General features: G+C 38.0%; 1 protein-coding gene across 2 annotated transcripts in view; it reads left to right on the forward strand.

Moving 5' to 3' along the window:
* LOC131034414 (uncharacterized) overlaps positions 1-22841 on the forward strand; it is a 137208-nt gene that overhangs the window by 31868 nt on the left and 82499 nt on the right. For both annotated transcript variants that reach the window (XM_057965887.2, XM_057965888.2), the window contains exon 2: positions 4027-4344. In XM_057965887.2, coding sequence (XP_057821870.2) covers positions 4027-4344 — 318 coding nt within the window. The remainder of the gene's footprint in view (positions 1-4026; positions 4345-22841) is intronic.

Below are 22841 nucleotides of genomic sequence, written 5' to 3' on the forward strand. Positions count from 1 at the left end.
GATTTTGCCTGTGTGTAAACTTGTGCATTCTTTTGATTATAGATTCTTGGTGCTTTATAATCTTCTTAATACTCGCTCCATTATGGCGAACAGATAAATTGTATTTTCAAATCTGTGCATTTGAATGTGAATAGAAAATCTCTGTTGGGATAAATATTCGTTTATGCAGCATTTGGTGCTTCCTCGGTCATTTCACTTTCAGAAGTTTGTGAATTAATTTAATGAGTGGGTCTTTTGTTGATTTTGCATGGATGTTCTGATCCCCCTTGTCCTGTGAGACATGAGAGAGACTTGATCAGATCTGTGTATGTGAGAAGATCAAATAGATGGTCTGTGTGCTATTTATTTGTTTCTCTCTTTGTTATTTAAATTCTGAATCACATTCATGCCATGTTGATGGATGAGTGTTAACGTGCCTTTGTGTCTTCTGGTTAAAGACATATTCAACATTTTAATTCATTGTAAATCTTGTAAAGAGGGAGCTGTACCTCTCAATTCAGAGGAAGATTATCAATTCAATGATAATCTATCCAACTGTTGGTGCTCTTTGTCCTTTATCCTGGGCATTTGGAGTTAGTATGTGTATGTATTTGTTGAAGGACAAATCTGTTCACTAACAATACTGAACTGGCTAGGAGGAGGAGGCATTACAATATGAGGCAGCATCATTCGGAGATTTGATTCTTACATAAAATAGAGTCTTTGGAGCAAGAGACTTGGTGCAACAAAGTGTAGATATTTTAAACACACTCAAAAACATGTATGCAGATTGTCAAAGATTTGAAATAACATTTAAAGTTGGAGACTTGGTCTCTCGAAGATTGCAACCTTGTAAACAATTCTTTATCAAGGGAAGTGGAGTTGAGAAACTCAAGCCACAATTCTATGGGCCTTCTAAGATTATTTGAAGGATTGACGAGGTTGCTTATGAATTGGAGTTACCGATAAATAGTTGAATTCATAATGTCTTCCATGTATCTCGCCTCAAGAAGGTGCTAGATCAACATGTCACACCATGTCTGTAGTTACTCCCACTTGACGACGAAGGCAAATTAATTTTGGAAACTCAGGGCATCATTGACATGAGAGAGAAGAAACTAAGGAATAAGGTTATTTTGGAATATCTGGCTAAATGGAAGAATTTTCCTATGGAGGATGCCGCTTGGGAAGGAGTAGCAATTTTTACTAATTTAAAATTGTGCATGGATAATCAATCTTGGGAAGGGTAGATTGGCATGCCCCTGGCCAAAGATTGTAGCCTTCACAAATCTAATTGCTGCCTTTATCACCAATAAACTTGGGCAAGGAAATTAAAAGAGGATAAAGATAATGATAAAGGTCGATTGATATTAAACAAAATGCATGTCTTGGGCAGTGATTTGATAAAGCAAACAATTAACAATAAAGAAAGATTATAGGGTAGCACATAATGAAGAGATGTATCCCTTGCAAAGTGAAGAGGTGTGACTTCCTCTCATTCGAAGGTATAAGAAGAAAAACAAATCATTTGGGAGATCATCCATTTAGAATATCAATTCAGAGCAGCAGTTCAAAAATACACTTGACAATAAATATAATTCAAAAAATCAATTCAAGCAGCAAGCATTTATAAAGCATTCAAGTATTATTCAAAGATTGACTTGTCAATCCATCAAGAAATATTAATCAGCAATAGTATTAGAATTAGTATTAGTATTTATAAAGAGTACAATTAGGGTTTCTACTCTGGTTAATTTCATGTAGTACCCATTTCCAAAACGCCTGCATTTTATTTCAATGGTAGACATTGCCTTAGCTCAATCAAAGTTTGTAATATCCCTTGCTGATTATGGCCTTAAAATGCTGAAGATAGGCTCAATGAAAATTGTCAAACAGTTGTCCTACAACCCTCAAACCTGCTGTTACCAAAAACTGACTGCTTCCTTGATGTTTATGACCCAAGGTATAATATCAAACAGTTCGCATACAACATTTAGCTTGCTGGTCTGAGTTTCAAACTGATAACCTTGTGTGTTATTGACACAGAAAAGGGTTTGCACAACTTTGCATGTTATTGACACCGATACACAAGAAATGCAATTGCAAATGATTTCTATGATATCTAAATTATAAACTCAAAGTATTAATGACTCTTTGCTCTTTCTCAAATGCATATCGATGAATTTCAATGACAAATATGCACCTACAGCCAAGAGGCATTTTCACAAAAACTTGGCATGCAAACTATAAATTGAAGTAACAACATATGAGCTGAATACTACCTTATTCCTCATTATTGAAAAGCAATTGACTGATTACAAAGTACTTAAGAAATGACGAAGACTCTTGGCTTACAATGGAATATTATTTCAGAAAATTCTGAGTACTAATGGCAGCCCATAAATTCATGCATACATGACTGAAATTTGAATGCAAACAATGCAAAGTGAACCTGGATGAAGCGCCTAGGTGTGGGGATGAAGAAGCAAACAATATCAATACACTTTATGCTCTCCTCTTGCCAAATCAACCTTTTTTCCAAAATCGCCCCTGTTCTGATATGAATGTCAATAATAAATAAATGGCAGCCCTGTTGTCTCCCCCTAAGCATTAAACTCCATTGCTATGACCCAAGCAAGAGGGTGCTCCAACTAGCAAGTGGAATCGATGTAGCATGAACCCTCCATGAGTGAAATCGTGGTTTCCAATGGCTGTCCAAAATGAGTGCAACTTTACATCAGACTTCAGAAAATAATAAAATCAGTCTTCCAACGCCTCCAATATGCCTCCAATGCAACTAATCATTGCAATCAAATTCTACCAATGATCTCCAATCTACTATGCAAGATGACCTTAGAAATTTTGGCCTATGGCCACCAATGAAGCTTAATTAGAAAGACTTAAATGTCTTCCTCTCAGCTGCAACCCTTCGGAGGAATCTTTCACCACCTCAGTTATGCCAATCAATGGGAGGTATTGTTCTCAATGACCAATAATGGTAGAAACCCAAGCTGGTTCCTTCACCACGAAGAGCTCCAAATCAAATATCAAATCCTCAATGATTAGAAGCTTAACTTGACCTTCTTTTATACTTTTTATCCATCTTTTCAAGAAGCTTCTAGAAATAATATTATTTCACTTAAATGACTTTTATGATATAATATTAATTAAGTCATTTTATTAAATTAATTAAATATAAAGTTACCTTTTAATTTTTATTTATTTGATAACTTTATAAATAATTAACTTAATACTTCTAATTAAAATAATCAATTAAGCTATCCTTAAGAAATATCATTAATTGGGACAACTTAATTAATTATTCTGCCTCAAAAATGGGGACATTACAAAGTTGATCTGCAATATTTTAGCATTTGAAATTCTCAAACACAACAGAATGTGCTTCTTTTTGTAAATGTACTAGAAATGGAAATTAGATTGAAAAAGAAGAATTTTTCCCCTGAATCTCAGTAACTGTTTTATGTAGGATGGAAACTTGAAAACAGGTTTCCAAAGCATCTTCTATGGGAAAAACTTATACAGTTGGGATTAAAAATTTTGCAAACTTTTCCAGCAAATTCTGAAACATTTCTAGTCATTTTTGAGAAATTTCCAGAACATTTTGCATTGTAACTCAGCTTTCCAGAATATTCTTGAAATTTTTGATACCATTTCCAGATGTTTCCTTCATTTCTAAGATTGTTGCCTGCTGATTCTGAGCTTTGTTACCTTGCCATGGCATTTTTGATTCTCATTTTTCGAGGTTTCTGATTCCTTGAACAACATGGACATTTTTTTTCTTTCTGCAATGCAGACTGATATAATGACCTATTTAAGAGTAGAGAACAAGCATTACACTAAATTTTTGTGAAACAAATGGGTTGTTTTTTCAATACCAAAACAACGATGGGAAGATTTATAATTTTTAGTTTATAAATTAGCTAAGATTGAGTAGGGAGCAAGTGTTTGTGTGCATTTGTTTGATGTTGTTTCACTTGCATTATTTTTTTAATCTCTCAAGTTGCTAACAGAAAGTGAATTTCACAGACAATAGCTTGACCAATCTTAGAAACCAGCTTCAAGCATGTGGCAAATCTGTTCAAGCTATTTTTTCTTATTCTCGTTTGCAACAATCTGAATCAAAAAAGATGGCTGGTGACAAGATGCAAGAGGAAGGTAACGAAGCTCATGGCATCATGCCACCTGAATTGAGTGAAAGGATGTCCTCTTTGAAGAAAATTTCCAATCATGAGCTAGGTGGTAATGCAGAGGATTCAACTAAAAATAAATGGGTCTCCCAGCTGGCATGGGTTAGCAATGTTTTGGAGCCAGCTTTGCAACTGTATAGGCGAGCTCTGCCACCAGGTTTGATATCTATCTCAGATCAGCTATTATTTTATGGATTGGATTTAATGTAAAAAAATTAAAGCACTGCATATCTCAGAATGTTATTTACTGAGATAATCATTCTATGATTTAAAACTTTGAAAAACAAGTCCAAGTTTTTTAATTTCTAAAGAGTCTGTTGAAAGAACAATATTCAAGTATTACTACATATATTTGATGAGCTTAGACTGTTGCAAATATGGTATTACATGAGGTACTGATGCCTGCAGTATATAAAGTGTCCTCATCACATTCAAAAGTTTATAGTGTTTTTAGTGCCTACAATTAGGCAAGCGATGCCCTATAGAATTCATTTTTGACATTGTTCAAGCTATGTGAAATATTGCTCCACCCATTGCTTTTGGCATGCCATAGACCTCTATAACTTTTAAAGAATATCCAAGTGAAGATTTGGAAGATGCGCAACAACGTCTAAGATAACTTTTGGCATTTTGTATTTTAGTAATACAATTACAAAGTACAGCATCCTGTGGTTTCACAGAATAATTATGGTATTTTGATTTTTATCTGGTAAGGCTCAGGGATCAAGCACTAACCCTTGTTTATGTGGATAGTAGAGGGCATGTTGCCAGAGGAAAAGCAGTTCTATTATCACAAGGAGAAAACTCTTCTCTATTCAAAACCCATGGCTTTGATACTAGATGAAAGAAACTATTCGCCTAGCATCACTTGTATCCAAAACTCGAAACTAAGCTCTCATACCAAATGAAAGGAAACCAAGCTTGCAAAGGTAAACTAAGCACTTAGGAGAGAAGCAATGCAAAAAGGTTATGGATCTGAAGCTAAACAACATAAAAACATGACATAAGATATATCTTCGGAAACCCTTTCGGGGAAAACTCAATCTCCAAAGCACACTTATATATTATTCAATAAAGCAGTTCCAATACATTCACAGAGTACTAGTTCTCTATCAGAAGTACAAGGAGATCTTGAACCATTGGCTTCATGGAGGTAATATGCTCCCAGCTCATGCCTTAAACACATGCTCTCCACCATTGAACAAATTGGCAACAGCTCAGCCATATATCCATGGCCATACTACAATGTCACAACTGCGAGTAACACAAGATCATTATGGTGGAAATCCAGCAGCATAACCCTGCATTACATACATCCATGGCCATACTACAATGTCACAACCATGAGCAACGAGATCATTTGTAATGTCACCACTAATAATTATATTAAAATATAAAAGAATTAAAATGAAAATAAAATTAAAATATAAAAGAATAAAATTAAAATAATTAGCCTATAGGCTATTTTAACGGAGGAACTCCCTGTCGGAAATGTCTCACGCTTGAGACCGGAAAAGTTTTACCCACCGTGAAAAGTTTTACATTTCTGGGTTTTGACTTCCGTAATAATGTTTACAAACTTGCAATGAATATTTTGGGGAACCTTACGCCTGAAAAGATGAGTTCATACTTGGAACACGTGTATCTTTGTGACATTCTGTTGTTTAGCTCACGTGCCTCGTCTATGCTTCCTCAGTCTATCCAGCAAACCACGTGCCTCAGCAGTGCCTCCACATTTTGCATGGTGTACCACGTGCCTTCCCAACACTAACTGTGCTCTCCGATCTAACAAAGGCCTTCCAGGGAGCATGACTATCCAATTCATCTGGCATCCCCCACGAAAAACAATCACCGTAAACAATAACCCTGCTACAGTAAAATTTCAAAGCAGGCGTTCCGCCACCATAACTGTGAGTCGTGATGAAATTGGTGGTGCCGCGCACCTGCAAACTCTTCATCACATTCTCGGAAGCTTCGTAGCCATGGATGACTTCTCTCCTCAATAGAACATACCTAACACTTAGATTTCTTTTTGTACTGCCCTTGCATAGTGCTATCTAAGCCGAAGGTAACTCCTCACCATTTTTAGAAGACATTTTTTAATACTTCACAATTCCATATCCGTAGTATTTATAGACTGAAATTTCTAGATAAAATAGCAAAAAAATAAATTAAAGTGAAATATTGTTCTGCATCACCATCCCCACAATGCTCAAAAGGAAAAAAATTGTTGAAGTCAGATTTCTATAGCCTATGCTGACAAACAGAAGTTTCTTCATAAACACATGCAATTAGTATTTTCTTCATAACATCGCCATTTCAGGTCATCATCCCAGCAATGATTAGAAGGGGACAATTTTTATGACTTCTGATTTCCACAGTCCATGGGTTTTGAATGACAGAAATTTCTGGATCAAAATGGTATACAGAAAAAAGGTCTAAAACATGGTCATTTTGGCCATGGTGAATAAAGGATTTTTTTTAAAGGGATCCAGAATTCTGTGTTCAGTTATTAAAACACAGAAGTTAAAAAAGTCATATATATAGCATTTTTAAGAACCGGAAAAAATTTGAAGACATCAGATTACTTGTGGTGAGCTCAAACACAATCCATTTTACCATAGTATTCATGAGTGGTGAGCTCAAACACCATCCATTTTATCTAAAATGAAGGAGATCATTAAGATCGACTTCATCATTTCCTCCCTGCATTGAGAATCATGTAACCAATTTTTATTGAGTGAACTGGAAGCATCTTATTGCTGCAAATGGAATGGATGCAAACAATGAATCAACAAGATCAAGCAAACAATCATCAAATCCACATCAATCATCACTTCATCTTGGGATTAAGGAAGCAAACAATTCAGCAATCAAGCATTAATCTATTAAATCAACAATCACCTAATCATCACTCACCAATACCTCAAATCGTCAAATCAAAGGAATATATTCATTTAATCAATCAATCATTGAAGGATCAGATCAGATTGGATATAAGATATCGACATTCAGGCAAATAGAAGTTCTTGTCCCACAAGCAATTGTACATGGGATCAAAGGAAATATGTTAGGGAGAGGCAGCAGACTGATTCCTTCGAATTAAGTAGGCCAGCCCAAGTGATGGAATTGTCTTAGTTGGATGTTCCTGCCACTTGTGGGCCAAGGCTTTGAGTTGTCTTAGTTGGATGCTCCATTCTCTTGGGCTTAATTGGGCTCACTATTCTTTGGGCTTAATTGGGCTTCCTACTAAGTTAGTGTTCCTGTCAACACCCAATCAGGAAGTGAAGTGGGGTCATATGTCAGACCAAACTGAACATATGACCGGTTGGGAAGCTTAAATCTGGGCAATTTGTGGTATAATTGGACTGCATGGGCTACATTTGTAAATGAGAAGTGAAACTCTATGCCCAAATGAGATTGAAATTAATGTGTCAATCCAATTCAAGGAGCTGTTGTAGTGTCATGTCCTGCCATGTTAGGAGAAATCATAGTAGTATTAACTTTAGACCACTACTGCTATCCTGGACAAAAGAGATATTACAAGTAGTAATCTTACAAGAAGGAAACAGAATATTATATTTCAAAGATGAATTTTCGACACAAATGAGTATTTATAGGTCACTTTGGATATCAAAATGTCATGCCCCTGCCAAAAGGGGCTACCAGATCACAGCCCTGATGAAAGTTAGATCACAACAATGACAAGAAAAGGCAGTCTAGACTATTATTTCATGGTGCAGCCCTTAAAGTATAACTTAGGCTAATTAAAATAAAGATGCTAGCGATCCATAGAAGAAGCGGGTCATATATTAAGGATTTATCAAAGGGTAGAGGTTTAATTGAAGTTAACTTATTATTCTCCAAGTGCAACGATGAAGGGTTGTATCCCTTGCAAGGGAAATAGGTTTAATGATAGGGTGTGACTTCTTCTTACTTGAAGATATAAGAGGAAGGACGAATCAATTAGATAAGCATCCATGAAGGATCAATCAAATGGGAAATAAGAGATCAGAAAATAAATATTCTGACCTGGAATTGAATAGACATTTGATTTAAAATGAGGAAATAACCAGTAAAGAGCAAATCTGATTTATTATTGTCAACCTAAAATTAGTAAGTTGATGTGTGAAAATATGAGAGGAGTGTATGAATGCAATAATTATTCTTTGCTGAAACTATATAGGGATAATTTGTAAGTGTTTGCATTATTTTCTAATTTGAATACTGTTTCCCAATTTAAGTAAAATTAATTGTATTTCTATTTGATAAATATGCTATGATATATTCATTAGTTAAGCTATTTTGAATTGGATAGAAATGGCTGCAAATAGGAAGGCTGATCAACCTTTCAAGTTCATGAGAGGTGAGGACCTTGTTGTGACGTAATCACACATCGCCTCATTGCAAATGGGGACCCCCTCTTTTTTTTTTTTCGTTTGTTTAGGTTAGGGTTTTGGTCTCCAGTCTTTGAGGCTCAGAAATGAGTCAAGTTTCGTGAAATTTGGGGAAGTCTTTAAAGTCAAAAAATGAAGCAATGGTCAAAAGGGTGATTTGATGCTACAAACGGTCTTGGATGGATGGAAGGAGTGAAATTGCAATTCCTTGGGATCAATTCTGACAACTTGCTTTTTCCTACGAATTTTGCTTTTTTGCTTTTTCCTAAATTTAGAAAGTTATGTTTTTGGCACTTTGGGGCCATTTCGGGAGACAACTTTTTCGGCTTGTTTTTTTTTTTCTTTCTAAAAATAGAGAGTTGCTTTTTTCTTTTTTGGGTTTTTGGTGATTCCAGGTCTGAAATTTGTTCTAGAAGATCAGTTCCAAAGGTTACATTGAAAATCATAGAGAAAGATGGCTAAGTGTTGGCACAAAAGAAAGGAAAAAGCCAAGCATTGGAAATAATTTCCATAACTTGGAGAGTTCTTTTATTTTTGTGAACTTGGCAAGGTTAATAAAGCAAGGTAATTTGCCTAAGAGAAAAGTATTATGGAAATTAAAAAAAAAGGAAAAAAGAAAAAAAAAAGAAAAATATAAAACAAAAAGGCACATATTCAAATTCGCCCAAGGAAGAGGAAGTGATTTAAAACAATTTAAAATTAAAAAACAAAAACAAAAATAAACTTGCCTAAGGAAGAAAGCTTCTAGAAGAGTTTTTTTTGAAATCCTAAAAAGTTCAAAAAAACAAAACAAAAAAAACAATCCTTCCAATTCCTATAAGTATAGGCCTTGGCTTTCACTTCTCACACTTCTTTCTTCATCTCTCTTGGAATTCGAACTTTCCTAGCCATCTTTCTATGAGTTTTTAGGTGATTTGGAGAGTTTTATTGCAGGTTCTAAGGAAGATTCCAGGCATTCAAGGATCAATCATCAGCATTCCTCGAGGATTTCTGCAGGTCTGAAGCAATTTGAGGGCTAAATTCTGAGATTTTCCTTTCAAAGTTTCTCTCCTGTCTTAATTCTCATAATTCAATCAATGCATTGCTGTAGAATGCTAATTTTTCACAGTTCATGAGTTTGATAGGGGTGTTTCTGAGATTTCGATTCAAGCATGACATAAATTGGGCCTAATTGTTCCAAGGATGTGATCTCCAAGTCTGAGTTTAATTACCTAATTTGAAGTTCATCTCAGAAATTACTTACATTCAGGGTCTGTTCTTCAAACATCTGAATTTCCAAGTCTGAAAATTCAAGTTCCAGGGTATTCTCAGTCTGATTTTGCGATTTGTGGGGTTTGTATTTGTTCTGATTTTGATTTTCAGGCTCCATTTTAGTTGAATCTTCGCATTTCACAGCTTCAATCAGACCTTATTCTGTGATTTTTAAATACTTTAGAGTCTGATTCTTATCTGATTGTTATTCCATAAAGTCCAAATTCCATGATATCGAAAGTTTCTCAGTCTGATTCCCGATTTGAAAGCTTACATCAGACCATGTTTCATGATTCCTAGTATATTTTAGGTCTCCAGAATATTTATTAAGTCTGGTTTCCAATGCTGGAAAATTTCTGAGTTTGGTTCTGTGTTTTCAGAATTAGCTTAGGGTCTAATTTTATTCAAGGCAGACTGCTTTTCAATATTTTCATGATATTCTGAGTCTGATTTTAATTAGCAGAAGTGTTCTTAGATCTAATTTCCAATTTCGAGTTCAAAATTAGACATATTCTCAATCAATACTAGCTCTGATTTTGATGCCTCAGACCATATTCAGACTGATTTTAGCTCTAATTTCAAGAGGATTGATAACAAATCAGAGTCATAGTTCAAAGTAGGTCAAATTAGCATCATATTATCGCTCTTAACTGGTGAATTTCCTCCATTTATGCAAATAACAAATGTCAAACAGCAGGAGACAGAAGATGGAATCCAGGTTCCATTCGAAGTGGAAGAGGGTCTTGTTAATGATTTGTAGCTTCGGTCGGATTTCTCCTATCGATGAAATCAAATGCATAAGTGGCCTATCGGCCTTGGGCATTTGATTACTATCTTTTCTTTGTATTTCACTATGATTATTGATTATCATAATACATGATTAATAATAGTAAGATAACTATCCTGTATATATATATAATATTGTACATGTATATTATATATATACATATATACATGATTGAAATATAACCATTGTTAATCTTGCTAATGATGTAAATCATGCTGTTATTCATACTATTTAATAATAATAATCATGCTGACAATACTTATCGCATTGTTGATAATAATTCATACATCGATATTGAGTATCGATATCCATACTAATGATATCGATATCATACTATGCTATCAATGACAGCATACTATGATACCGATATTATTAGTAATGCCTTGATGTAACTACGGTTCGATAATGTGTATCGAACTTAATTATATTGCAATGTGTATTGAACTTAATTATATCACAATGTGTATGGATGTTAGTCATCGATAATAAACAGCCGATAACAATTCGTGGACATGTCTACGTAGAGGCATGTCTCTACGCGGACTATGTTCGTGTAGAGACATGTCTCCACGCTGTTGTATATGTAAAACCGATTCAATATGACTTGGGAGGTACCGTAATCAATAAGTGCCGAACAAGTTACAGCAAAATATATATTTTGGAATTGTTGGATTAAGCATACATCAGCAGCATTATATATACCATTCTGATCTGCATTACAATCTCTTTATATTGTTTACTTCTCCATATCATCAGTATTGATATTATAATTTCTGCAAATTGACATATATATATGTTAATATTCAAGAAGAAATTATAAAGACTTTGTGATCAATATCTTATATAGAAAAATTAAAATACCATAACCTCTAAAATCTGATCAAACCTTAACATGGTATCAGAGCTAGCATAAGGGTAGATCCGATCAGATTGATAAAAAGAGGCAATCTAACCACCATTAAACTCTCTAAAACTTTATATCAAACAAAATGGTGAATGGTGTTAGATTTGAGGACCGACTTGAAGGAGCTGCAAATTTTGTATCTTGGAAATTTAGAATCATGCTTGCACTAAAAGAACATGATTTGAATACATTTGTGGAGAAGGCAATACCTATACCTGAGGAAGATGATGAGAAACTTATATGGACAAAGAACAACAACAAAGCTATGAAGATACTAGTGGATGCAGTTCCGATCATATAGTTCCGATCATATCCAAACTAGATACATCATATCAAATGTTCACAACTCTAGAGAACATGTATGAAATAAATAATACTAGGAGGGCTCTGGCTTTAAAACAGCAACTCCACCATGTCAAAATGAACAAGGGAGAAACCATCACATCTTACTTCATGAGGATAACAGAATTAAGAGATCAGCTGTCCACCATTGGACACACAATTGAGAGCAAGGAGTTAACAATGCTGGCCCTTAACGGACTCCCTACATCTTGGGAAGGATTCATACAGGGGATAAGTGCTCGATCTAAACTTCCTAAGTTTGATCGTTTAAAAACCGATTGCATTCAAGAAGAGTCAAGGCTGATTACTAGAGGAATTGGCGTAAATACCTCTAATGAAGAGATTCAAGGCCTAAATTCAAATTCTCACAAGAAAGGGAAGAAAGGCAACTCCAAACGAAGGAAAGGGAAGGACTTCCATGGAAAACACTCATTCAAGAAAAGAAGGGACATGTCTAAAGTACAATGTTATAGATGTGACAAATATGGTCACTTTGCAATGAAGTGTCCGGATAGGCCTAAGCCACAAGTTTCCCTAGCAGAGGCTAGTAAGGCTAGCTCGGATAAGGACTCTGAAAGACTTGTATTCTATTTAGCCCTATCAAGCCAAGTTTCTACCAACCTTAATACTTGGGTCATGGACAGTGGAGCATCTTGTCATATAACAGGATTCAGAGAACATCTTGACAGTCTAGTGGAAAATACAAATGAAGAAGTCACCATTGGGGATGACTCCAACTACCCTGTCAAAGGAATCAGAACCTGCACTATTCAACTAAATTCTGGAATCTCTCTTCAATTGATAGGCATATTATTTGTATCAGGTATCAAGCGAAATTTGGTTTCCATTTCAGCTCTTGAAGACAAAGGATACCGAATTACCTTCATGGATGGTAAAGTTCTAGCATGGCCTAAGAACTCAAATATAAAGAAAGCTCACACCATAAGAATTTGACATGGATGCCTATACAAGATTTGCACTCCTCCTTCTTAAGCCTTAATTCATGAATCCTCTACTACAAGTGAAATATGGCATAGAAGATTAGGGCACCTACACTTTCGAGCATTGTCTTCCATAGAGAAAATTGTGACAGGTTTACCTAAACTAAAACAAGATCATGAAGGAACTTGCAAAGGGTGTGCCTTAGGGAAGAATAAAAAGGGCACCTTCCATAGTAGTGAAAGTAAGTCTAAAAATGTATTAGAACTCATTCATACAAATTTATGTGGACCTATCTCAGTAACCTCCTTAGGAGGATTCTTGTACTATGTTATTTTTGTAGATGACTACTCTAGGAAAACATGGATATATTTTTTGAAATGTAAAGAGTCAAATGAAGTCCTTGTAAGATTTAAGAATTCAAGGCTCTAGTAGAAAATATGTTAGGCAAAAGAATCAAAACTCTAAGGTTAGATAATGGGGGGGAATACATTTCTGATAACTTCAAAAACTTTTATAATAATGCTGGGATTAAGAGGGACTTTACTGTTCCTTACAAACCTCAACAAAATGGGGTAGCAAAAAGAAAAAATAGAACTATTGTAGAAGCAGCCAAAGCTATGATGCATGACCAAAACCTTCATACCTCCTTCTGGGTTGAAACCTCTAGCACTGTTATTTACATTCAAAATAGATGTCCCCACTCCCTTCTAGATAACAAAACTCCTGAAGAAGCATTTACAGGGATAAAACCTGACATAAGTCACTTTAGAATCTTTGGTTGTCTTGTTTACATCCACATACCTAAAGAGAAAAGAACTAAGCTAGAACCCTTAGGGAAAAAGGGAATATTTGTTGGCTACAATATCATCTAAAGCCTATAGAATCTATATCCATGGACAAAAATTAATTGAACTAAGCAGGGATGTAATATTTGAAGAAGATGTTTCTTTCAAAAGATCAAAAAACATTAATGAAATTGATGATGAGTCTCCTACATATATGGAAGAGGATCATGCGTCTGAGATTCAGAGGGAGATACATGAAGATAATAATTACAATGAACCTATGGATCCTGTTAACGAACCCAAAGACTCTACTATAAATCGTAAAAGACCTCTATGGGCTAGAAAAATGATTGAGGAAGCAGAAAATTACGCTGCTCCAAAAGGAACATTCAGAGAAAGCAAGAGACCAAATAGATACTCCAGTTATGTTGCTCTTATGAGTGAAATCATCAAGTCTAAACCTTCTAGTGTTGAGGAAGCATTCCAACATCAAGTTTGGAAAGATGCCATGACAAAAGAATATCAATCCATACTCAAGAATGATGTCTAGGACATTGTACCTAGACCTAAAGACAAATCAGTTGTCTCTTCAAAATGGCTCTTCAAAATCAAACATGCAGCAGATGGAAGCATTGAAAAATATAAAGCAAGATTTGTTGCCATAGGGTTCTCACAAAAGGAAAGAATCAATTATGAAGAAACATTTGCTCCCATTGCTCGCTACTCCTCTATCAGGACTGTGATTGCATTTGCCGCATCAAAAGGATGGAAGATTCACCAAATGGATGTGAAGACTGCTTTCCTTAATGGCATTATAGAAGAGGAAGTATACTTACCAGAAGGATGATAATGCTTCCCATGTTTGCAAATTGAAGAAAGCTCTATATGGCCTTAAACAAGATCCTTGAGCATGGTATGAGAGGATAGACAATTACCTCTCCAAGTTAGGATTCTCCATAAATGATGCAGATCCTAACCTCTCTTCAAGGTAATAAATGGTGATGTGATAATTCTTATTCTTTATGTTGATGATTTGCTGATCACAGGAGAAGACCACCTCATCACCAAGTGTAAACAATATCTTGCATCCGAAGTTGATATGAAGAACTTAGGTCTCCTTCACTACTTCCTTGGTTTAGAAGTATGGCAGCAGGGTAATTGCATTATCCCAAATCAAGGAAAATATACCATTGACATCTTGAAAAGATTCGGGATGATGGACTGCAAGCCTATGTCTACACCTATGGAGACAAACATACATAAGCTAAAAGAAGCAGCTGCAGACTCAGAGTTAGCAGATTCTAGTTTCTACTCTTTATCGACAGATGATTGGGTCATTGATGTATTTGGTCAACACTAGACTAGATATTGTTATGCAACAAATGCACTCAATAAGTCTATGTGTGAACCCAAACAATTTATAGTTAGTTGCAGCTAAACACATTCTGAGGTACTTGCGAGGCACAATTGGACTTGGATTGAAGTATGGCAATGTAGATCTAAATCTGCATGGATATACTGACTCAGATTGGGTTGGAAGTGTAGTTGATCGTAAAAGTACTTAAGGGTGTTGCTTCAGCCTAGGATCAACCATTGTTTCCTGGTGTAGCAGGGAACAGTCTTCAGTTGCACAGAGTTCCATCGAAGCTGAGTACATTGCAGCATCTATGGGGGCTCGAGAAGCAGTATGGTTAAGAAAACTTCTTGTAGGATTGTTTGGACAATCCTTGGATCCCACAATCATCCACTGTGATAACCAGAGTTGTATAAAGCTTTCAGTAAATCCAGTGTTCCATGATAGATCAAAGCACATTGAGATCCCTTACCATTATGTTAGAGACATGGTGGAGAGAAATGCTATCCAACTAAGATATATTAGTACAAATGAACAAACAACAGACATTCTAACCAAGCCTCTCTCCAAAACAAAGGTAGAATACTTTAGAGGTAAGTTTGGTATGATTAAAATGTAATTTTCTTGAGATTGAGTCTCAACAATATAATATTATTGTTCTAATATTTAAAAGATGTTTAATGTGTAAACTTTTTTGTCATGTGTGTGATTACATGACTTCATGGGCCCCTGTGAACATCTTGAAAGGTGACAATTTTTCAATGATGTACACTTGTTCTTATGGTTACTATTGTAAGGTGACGACTTTACAATAGTTAAACCTTACTATCATGATGGATATCATGTGACTTGATTGTTTACCCTCTGGGTGAACAATTTAGAATATACAGATAGAACACTCAATGCAGAATAATAATGCCATAGATATCAGATAAAACATAAGAGATGCTATTCCATTCATAATCATGTGTGTCTTTACAAGTTACCTTCCAAGATATATAAAGGTACCGAGGGGGTGTGAGGGGCAACCGTCGCACCCGTAACTACCATCCCTCGGTTACCAGACTAACAAGGACAAATACAACTTAATTAACTAGTTTTATTCTCATACAATATTGCCGCCAACATCATCCCCCCCAAAAAAGAAAGGTCGTCTCCGGACGACTTACAAACAAAATGGGGAATACATTGCTACAACAAAACCCAAAATCAAAAACTAAGGGGGTGTAGAGGGCGTCTCTGATGAAGAAGGCGCTGGTGGTGGTGTAGTGGTGGAAGCCAATCGCCCATGCAACTTGTACACCTGCTCAGACCTCCTCTTCAGATCTCGTTCTGCCACCATCTGCCTCTCCATTGCAGTCTTAACCATATAGGCTGCCTCCAACACCTCCTTATCCTTCTTGTCGACGCTCTCCAATGCACTGACCAATCGAGTCTCTAACCGAGCTCTGGATGCCCTTTCCTCTTCCAGCTGCATAACTAAGGCAGACTTATCTGCTACCAGAATGTCCATTGCTGTCCCAGTCTGTGCCACTGTATCCTCAACCTCCTGAAACCTGGCAGTCAGCTCCTCCCGAGCCATCACTGCTGCTACGCGCAAGGCCTCGGCTGTGGATGCCATATGCTGTGTCCTCCGGAGCTCAAGATAGCCTTCGCGGAAGGCCTGCTCCACCTCTCTCAATAAGGATTGCATTCGGGTCTCGCCAATCCCCTTAGTGAGGTGCCAAGCCTCCAACATCCCCAGGTTCTCCGTCTCAGGCCACCCGGCGAACTCAAAACACCTCACAAACTCTTCTTTGCATCCAGTGCAGGCAAAACTCAACAACCTCTCCATTCGCTCGACCATGGCATCATCCTCCTGGAGTCTCGCAGAGGTCACAAGCCATTGCGCTCCTAGAGTCATCTCGGCAATGAACTGCTCAAACTCGCCCGCACCCTGCTGTACTCCCACAGGCACCCCCTCCTCTTTGTAAGGACTGGTTACTTCATTTGCTGGGGGTGAAGCAACCCTCTGAAGCGCCCTACTACTGGGAGAACTCCCTTCCTCGAGATCAATGATATCCAGAGAATGCATCTCCCTGTCGGGAGATAGAGCAGCCTCCCCTACAGGTGCCGCGGGTGTGAATTGGTAACGACTCAACCAGGCACTGAGGTCATCTTGGAGAGCGCCTACTTCCATCATTACCTCCTGCATATAACTTGGCACACCCGACACATCCTGCTAAATTGAGGCCACCCCAGAGTCGACCCCTACTGTGGTCTCGACCGTCAGTGGTGTCATAGCGATCGTCACCTGAGGCTGCCCAAAGCTAGGTGTTGGCACCGTGGTGACTACGCTGACTGTCTCGAATGACTGTGGCACCGCCAACTGACAAGTCTTCGGTAAGCGTGTTGGTGTAAACTGGACCCGAGCCAGGTGCGACGCTAGAGCAGTATTGGCTGGTATGGACCCTTATGTGCCTACTGATTCCATTACCTCCTCTTCGGGCAACTGGTCACCCCCTCTACCTGCCAATTGGAAACTCACTCCGCTCACCTGGGAGGTGTTGGCGAATTCCTCCCTCCCGCTATCAGCATCCTCCTTTGCGTCAGACTCTTCTGTGTCGGACTCCATTTTTGACATGGCAGGCTTCTTTCTTTTAGTGCCCAAACGTGCCTCAGCGCCATGTGCCAAGACATCCAAATGCGACTAGTAAAATATAGGCGACTGGTCCGGTGCAACACGACCCTGTGGCTCCAATGGTTGTGAGCCTGGGGTGATCTGTGTGCGGACTGCATCGAGAAATAACCCAATGGTGTGATGTGGCATGTAAAATTTCTTATACTGGAGGGTCATGAATTTGTCGATCCTATCCGCCAGCAGTGATGCCCAATCATACACCACTCCATTGTGCAGCCCATTCATCAACACAATTTGTTCGATAGCTATATCAGACGCGTGGCTGGCACCTGTAAGGCGACTCTTTACTACGGACAACAAGCATCGCCATACTGCCTTCGCCAAAAATGTTTTCTTGACCCCCCTACTCTTACTAGCACTTTTGAGGCTATCTTTTTCTGCCTGTGTGAGGTTATCCCGCAACATCAATTGTAGCAAGGTGGCCCGGTTTTCTGGAGTGATTTTCTCCGAAGTATCAATTTTTTTTCCTTTCATCCCAGGTATGTGTTGATGTGTATTTTGTACACAACCAAACACAGAATAAATTACCTAAAGGTACCTTATCCTCTCTTGAATAAAGCCTCCGAATGCTGAAGATGTCGCGAAAAGGATTAATCGGGATGACTTCAAGGTTCTTTGTTGTAGGATCTCTACGTGTGGATAAGCTCTTTGTGGTATTGTTGACGTGTATTTTGTACACCATCATACACAGAATAAAATACCAATAGGCATCTTATCCTCTCTTGAGAAAATAGTCTCTAACTGCTGAAGATTCGCGTAAAGGATCAGTTAGGTAGACTCCAAGGTTCTTTTAGTAGGGTCTCTACGTGTGGACAAGCTTCCAGCGGTATGATGTGATTTGCTGTTTCCTCCAAGGGGCCTTACGTATTCCAAAAGTTCAAGATTTTACTAAACTTAAGAAACTTTTCAAAAATAACAAAAAAAGAGTAGGGTTTGAAAGAGGTCTAATCTAATCTAACCCTAAGGATGACTTAGTATGGACAAGACTTGGCAAGATTCAACCAACTTCAATTTTGCCATAAGATAACAACTCAATTGAAATTAGTGCGATCTTCTAAGGTAATAAAATGATATTCAATGCATCAAAGATCAAGGACACTACCACGAAGGTACATACCCAAGATGCAATAATGATTGAAGATTAAGGGATTCAAAGTATTCTCCAGTCGACCACGCAAGGCGTTCCTACAATCAGCAAGAAGCTAGTGGTTTGGATTACGAATCCTACCAAAGATCAAGTCTCACACAATGTCCTTCAAACTAACAAGCTACTTTGATTGAGCACAATTCAAGTAAATCAAACAACCATGAAGATAACTCAAGAAATTTGCAACAAAACACCATAACTTCAATATTTCATTGATTTCCAAATCATCATGTACAACAATTGCCTGAATTCCTCTCTGCAAAACTCAATCTTGCTACAAAATAAAATTGCTTCTAGCTCTAATCTCTCTTACATCAACTATTGACTATTACACTATTAACTATTACCAAATGAAATGAAAAATGGGGGTATAAATAGCATCCCCAGTTACAATGAAAGGTCCGGATCGAAAGTAGATCAACGGTCAAGATCATGACACCTAAACCCTAATTAGGGTTTGTTACAAATGGCCTCCTTTTTACTGAACAATATTAAATGCATAGCCAAATATTAAATTTGGCACAAAAACCTAGGAGACATAAACCAATGAGAAATAAGATGTCATGTCATCTGTAACAACCTTTCATCTAGAATCTTCTTCCCTTTCCAATTCTCTTTCTTAGCATATGCAATGAATCTTGATACGATTCCTTCGATTTCTGCAATTGGAATCTCGGGAAGATTCTTCATACTCTCTTCTAAGTGGATGACTTGATCGAATGCATCTAGAAGAGCCACGTCCCAAGTAGATTCAAGTTCCTTTGTTCTTTCAATCAAGAGCATGGTGGCAAACATCTGATCATACTGCTCATCTGTAACATTTGCGTCCTTGCAAAAGATGACCTTGATTCTATCCTCTAGTTCCTGCATATCCACATCTGTCTCGACCTCGATCCTTCTGCCAAGAATGGTACGAAGTACCTCAAATACTCTGTCCTGGATCGGATTGATCACCTCCTCAACTTGGCCACATCTAGTACTGATGTCTTCGAAGAAAACATTCTTCATATGGAGTAAGGTTGACCAATGAAACAAACTGTGAGGTTCTCCATCCAAGATCTTCTCCTGCGCTAAAATCTTCCTTGATGTGTGTCTAATAACTTTCAAGACAGGAATGATAACGTCCTTGGTATGGGCGAATGCAGCTACTGTTATCATCAAATTGTGGATCATCTCAAGAACCTGGATAGCTTGATGAATAATCTTCATCATCCTTGTTACAAACTCTATAGCCACTGTATGAGATCTATCCATCCAATTACTTGTACGTTGGACCATGTTCCTGAATCTTTCTGCTTCATTGATTGATTGAAGCGGCAATGCTTGCACTGGTGATCTAACTGGATCCTGACGTCCCAAAGGTTCATTGATGTGACTGAAATATGTCCTCCATGCACCGACCTCTCTCTCAAGCTTTCTATTCTTCTCCATTTCTTCTCTAAGCTTGTCTTTCAATGCCTCAAATGAATCGGTGGCATCATCTAAAGTCTGTTCTGCTGTAGAGGGTCCTAACTCAAAAGTCTGTATATCATATTCCTCTGCTAGGATCTCACCTTCATATTTGTCTGCTGCCGGTGTAGCTATCTGCAGTTTTCTGGATCCAGTCTCATCTCGAATCATCTTGGACATCTTGGTAGCCTTCTTCTTTTCTGTTACTTCATGTGAGCGTCCAACAAGGCTCTCTAAATCAATTGCATTGTCCTCGTCCTCTACTACGATCACCTTGGTTAATCTTTCCTTCAACCAATCTGGGATAATCGATCTGGTTTCTTGAACTTGAATCTCTTTATGCACTATTTCTTCTTGTCTGGGAGGAGATGTTATTTCATTGTCCTCTTTGTCTTCATCTAACTCATAGTCTTGGAGAGATCCATCTGGTGAACCATGCTGTGCCTGTCTTTCCTCCTGCCTATCATTCTGTACCATCGACTCCATGGATTCTTCAACTTGAATTGTTCTCTTCTCAGGTCTAGAAGAAGTACCGGATGATCGATCTCTGTTAGCCTCTTGTTTCTTCTTGGAAGACTCTCTCTTTCCAGGTCTCTCTTTCCTCTTCGAACCTCTTGAATGGAGATTGCCCTCACTGGCACATCGAAGGTTACCTTCACCTGAATTCCTAGGATTAGGATTGCCTTCACTCACACTAGCTCCACCTTCGGCAGGTTTCTCTTCCAAAGTGAAAGACATAGATATACCTTGTTCTCTCAACTTCTGATGCTGAATGTCAACCCATCTGCGAGTACAAGACAAGACTGGTGCCATCAAAGTATCTAAATCCATGACCTCGGGCTCATTCCAATCCAACCTTATTGATTTGCTTTCTTGATCATAGGAAGACTGGATATGTCTGCCACTGTCCTGAGCTTGGTCGGCCACTCTGTAAATCCTGCATTTCCTGATGAAATCCAAAGGCAATCTAGAATGCATTTTCCGTTTCACTTCAAGATCATCTAAGAGATTCATCATAAAATCTTCAATCTGGTACTCATGTCTAAACTTCCTGCCGACTGTCTCCTCTAAATGTCCATGTGGATCAAAGCTTTCTCTCAAAGCAAAAGATGAAAAAGAATACAAGGCTAACTCCTTCTCTGCGTCATCCATAGCTAAAGCATTAGGACATACCTCAACTGAATTACCCAAAATGATAGGTACTGGAACTCCATTCTGATGTCCGTGTCTGAATGCCTTCACATATGCTGCCAACTGTCTTGTTACTTCAAGTAACACAATTCTATCTGTCGGATATCTCGGCAACATGTATGGAGGTAAAGGACATCCATGCACTCTAATATAAGTGAACTTCGGGAACTGAATGAACCAAGCACCGTACCTCTTTATGAATTCCTAGGCATCCTGAGATAACCTGTTGTGAATTCCACCTTGCAACGTCCTTGTGATGTTCATCGTGAAAGTATCATTAATCAACTTATAGTTGTTCCCTGGCGGATGATGCAAGTAGGCATAGGAATCACAAGCTCTGACCTCGCCGGGTCCTCTTCCAATCACTCCTCTGTGAGGTAGTCCTGCGTATTCAACACTCCTGATCAAGGCATAGATGACATATGAACTCATGTGGAAGGACTTAGTAGCCTGGAGTCTCCTCAACTGTACGTCCAAGCAATGGCTAATCATCCTAGCCCAATGTATCGTACCTTTCCCTTGAACAATCACCTGGATGAAGTAAAACATCCACTTCTCAAAATAGAAGGCATGAGGGGCTCCTGTAACTCGGTTGAGCATGGTAATTAAATCTCTGTACTCCTCCTGGAAATCAATCCTGTGCGGTGTGTTCGGGACCTTGCTCAGACGGGGACGGCTTTTGAGTAGCCAGTTCTTATTGATAATGCTTAGACAAGCATCTGGATCATCTTCGTACATTGATCTGGCTCCTTCTATGCTCTTGTATATCATGTCCCTGTGCTCTGGAAGATGGAAAGCTTCACTTATAGCTTCCTCTGAAAGGTACGCCAAAGTGTTTCCCTCTTTGGACACGATCGTCCTGGACTGTGGATCATAGTGACGAGCACATTCGATCATCAACTCATGGCACTGAACAGCTGGAGGAAAGCCGGCCGCCTTAATGATACCACTCTCGATTATTCTCCGGGCGACAGGTGATGGCTTGCCAATGTAAGGGACCTCTCGAAACTTCTTCGTGCTGAAGTTCCCCAAGTTGGTATCTCCAATGTTGTTCCACTTCGACACGATCTTGGTCTCCACTTCTTCGGTCTTCTGATCTTCTTTCATGAGAGCTGAGCGACTGGTGGATGCTCCCGCCTTCGGGGTCGCCATACCTACACAACATTTCATAATGAGAAGCTAGATTTTGCAATAAATAACATAGATTAGAGGATAAATTTTAGGAAACTTCATGATAAGTCTTTGAGTTATCATTTCCTAAAATAAAATGATTGAGCTAGGAATTCAAAATTCAAAATAACTCAAAATTTAAAATATGACGATGAATAAATAAAACAATAAAATCAAATCGCCATACCTCAATAGAGAGCTAACTTTAGAATGCAAAAAGAACAAAATTCGCCTAGGCAAAATTGAGGTGTAAAT

The sequence above is a fragment of the Cryptomeria japonica genome, chromosome 8 (genome assembly GCF_030272615.1).
Source record: "Cryptomeria japonica chromosome 8, Sugi_1.0, whole genome shotgun sequence".
In the NCBI taxonomy this organism is placed as follows: Eukaryota; Viridiplantae; Streptophyta; class Pinopsida; order Cupressales; family Cupressaceae; genus Cryptomeria; species Cryptomeria japonica.